The sequence below is a fragment of the Benincasa hispida genome, chromosome 2 (assembly GCF_009727055.1).
Source record: "Benincasa hispida cultivar B227 chromosome 2, ASM972705v1, whole genome shotgun sequence".
NCBI classification, from domain to species: Eukaryota; Viridiplantae; Streptophyta; class Magnoliopsida; order Cucurbitales; family Cucurbitaceae; genus Benincasa; species Benincasa hispida.
In genome coordinates, this window is record NC_052350.1 from 2,469,038 (window position 1) to 2,472,065 (window position 3,028).

The 3,028-nt window shown below is 34.7% G+C and overlaps 1 protein-coding gene across 1 annotated transcript; it reads right to left on the reverse strand.

Annotated features, from left to right (window-relative positions):
* Positions 1–1,748: 1,748 nt before the first annotated feature.
* On the reverse strand, positions 1,749–2,648 carry LOC120070694 (probable calcium-binding protein CML27). The gene has a single exon (XM_039022539.1). The coding sequence runs from the start codon at positions 2,582–2,584 to the stop codon at positions 2,024–2,026; it is 561 nt and encodes a 186-aa protein (XP_038878467.1). The 5' UTR covers positions 2,585–2,648; the 3' UTR covers positions 1,749–2,023.
* Positions 2,649–3,028: the final 380 nt, after the last annotated feature.

A 3,028-nucleotide genomic window follows, 5' to 3' on the forward strand; every position in this document is an offset into this window, starting at 1 on the left:
AGAAGAAGTCTTGGAGAGTGGAGTAGGCAATTTGTCGAACCACTATAATTCTGGGTGTTTTCTCTTCCTCTCTCTTTTATTTATTGTTTTCAAATTTTTTGCTTCTTGTCTTAATTATTTTTTTAATCTTTCCAAATTGCATGATTTAATTTTTAGTGTGTTATTTAAATTTATCCCTGGTTAAATTGTCTTTAAATTTGAAGTTATCCTAGCTTGCATTAATCAAATTAGTGGGTTAACTTTATTGAGTATTATTTGAAGATAAAATTATTTAAAAAAAAATTGATAGTCAACCCTATTCACCCCTCTAGTGTTGCCTTTAGATCCTACATGATGAACCCATGAAAAAGGTTATATGTTAATACATATTTGGAGTGGCCAAGAAAAATTGTTTTAAAAAAAAGTCATTTTTATTAAACATTTTTTAAATATAGAAACATTTAAAATAAAGACACTCATAGGTTAGATTACATTTTCTTAAAAGTGTTTTTATACTCAAAATATTTATATTAATGTCAAATTACCATAAAAAGACTAAAAACACTATCAACGAGTAGTTGGAGTGACTATTAGAGTTATTTATAGGTGGTTGTCGGAGGTAATTGTTGATATCGGCTATCAAAGTTGGTTGTTGGAGGTAATCATCACTAAAATTAGGCGTTAGAAGTAGCTTTCGTTGGATTGACCATCAGAGTGACCACTAAAGTTAGTTGGAGAAGTAGTTGTCAAAGTTGGTTAAAATAACCTTTACCTTCTATTTTCTTAACACACGTCTCAAATAATGAGTGGACTATTATAACCCATCCAATCCATTTAAAATTAAAACTCCAAACACCTCCAAAAAATTTCAAATAATTTATTGTTGATTCAAATTTAAGGGTATATATATACATACACTTGGGGTTCAGTTCTTTTACTATTTCTTTTTCAGTCTAAATCAAATTGAACCAATAGTTCTAGTGTTTTTTTTTTTTCAATCTAAATATAAATCAATATGTACAATTTTATAAATAAATTAATTAATTTAAAAGAACCAAACCGATGATTCGACTAGGGGTGTTCGTGAGTTGGATTGAAAGACTTTTTGGACCCAACCTAATTGTTCGGGTTGTTAATTTGTTCAGCCCAAATAACCCTTCTTAAAAGATGAACTCAACCCAACCCAAACATTTGAGTTGGGTTGGTTCGGGTTGATTAGGTTATTTTTGTAAGTTATTAATATGTAAAAATTTGATTTAATTATTTACATATATTGAATTAAGATCAACAACTCAATTTCAATTTATATAATGAATATTTTTTTTCAAAGAGCTAAAAAACTGTTTTTAGGAGTTATTAGAGAATAAATTATCCAAAAAGAATGATAAAACTTAAATAAATATATGTATATATGATTGTAATAAGTAAAAAAAAAAATATACATTGTAAAGTTAATAATAAGTTCGGGTTGGTTTGAATTATTTTAGATGAACCCATGAACTAATAAAAACCGCATGAATTGGGTTGGGTTGATCGATTTTTTCAGATCATCGAGTTTTTTTAACACAGATTCGACTTAGTTCCATTAGATTTTTTTTTATTATTTTTATTTTTTATTGCAAGGCCCAATGAAATAGGCCCAACGAAAATTGAAATGTACTCAACAGCAATGCACGTTATGATTCCGGGAAAATCAATCAATTTTCCGGGAAAATTCCTTCTGAATCCTCAACCGGAAGCCGGGAAGAAAGAAGAACCGAAACGAAGAAGAGTTGAAATTAAAGATCGGCATTAATGGCGGGACATCAACAGAAGCAGATCCGGAATTTCATGTTACATTTTCGAATAAAAAGAAAACAAGAACAGTTTGGATTCATACATGAATACACGGATTCAGATTAAGGGATAGAACACAGAAACCAAAAAAAAAAGAAAGAAAGAAAGGAGAAATGGAAAAGGAACGAAGGATAGAAATCGACTTCGTAGTTCGTTACCTCTCTCACCCGGTTAATTACTAAGAACTTACCAAAACCTAGAGCTAGGGCTAGGGCGCCGCCGCGGCAGTTCCATTCTGATTCGCCGCCTTGGAGTTCGAATTAGCGGTCATCATCTTCCTAAACTCTTCGAAATTCACATTTCCGTCTCCATCGGAATCGACGGAGTGGATCATTCGTTGACAGTCCTCCTTGGAGCAACTGATCCCGAGGCGATTGAGGACGAGATGGAGCTCGGAGTGGGAGATTAGGCCGTTATGGTCCTGATCGTAGAGGTCGAAGGCGTCACGAAGCTCCGACGCTCCAGCCTCGTCGGAGGCCATCGGTTCCTTGCAGAAGGCGGCGAACTCGTCGATGTTGATGTAACCGTCCTTATCGGAGTCGAGATCCTCCATGACGGAGCGGAGCTCCTCGTAAGGGATGGAGGAGCCTAAGGATTTGAGGACGGAATCGAGCTCGGAGATGGAAATCTTGCCGTCGCCATTTGCATCGAAGCGTTCGAAAACCTTGCGGAGTTCCTCGTTGTCCTGGAGGAAGACGGAGGGCTTGGGCTTGGAGACTTGGTCGGCATCGGAGTTCGAGGCCGGAATCTGGTTGGGGTCGGTGGCCATTATTTTAAGGTCAAAATTGAGAGAAATAGACAGAAAGGGTAGTTTTGATTTTGTAATGAAGAAAATTGGGAAGGGAAATTGGGTATTTATAAGGGGAAAATTTGAAGAAGATGAGAGGAGGAAATCCGACGGCACACGGTGTCTCCTAATTTTTCTCCTTTTTCTTGTTCTTTAACGGTCAAGGAAAATCAGCCATAAAAAAAAAATATTTTTATTCACTTTTTAAGAATTATTGTTTATTATTATTATTACTGCAATTGGATCTTACACCTTTTTTAAATATTCATTTTTAATAAATATTTTTAAAAGCTTTTTAGTCTAGTTTGTAAACTGACCAACTTGGTAGAGGAAGCCGACCTAATGCCTCAATTGGTCGAAGACTCCGATTAATCTTCACATGACAATAAATTTATTTGATAGAGAAAGAACAAGACTTGCAAAATA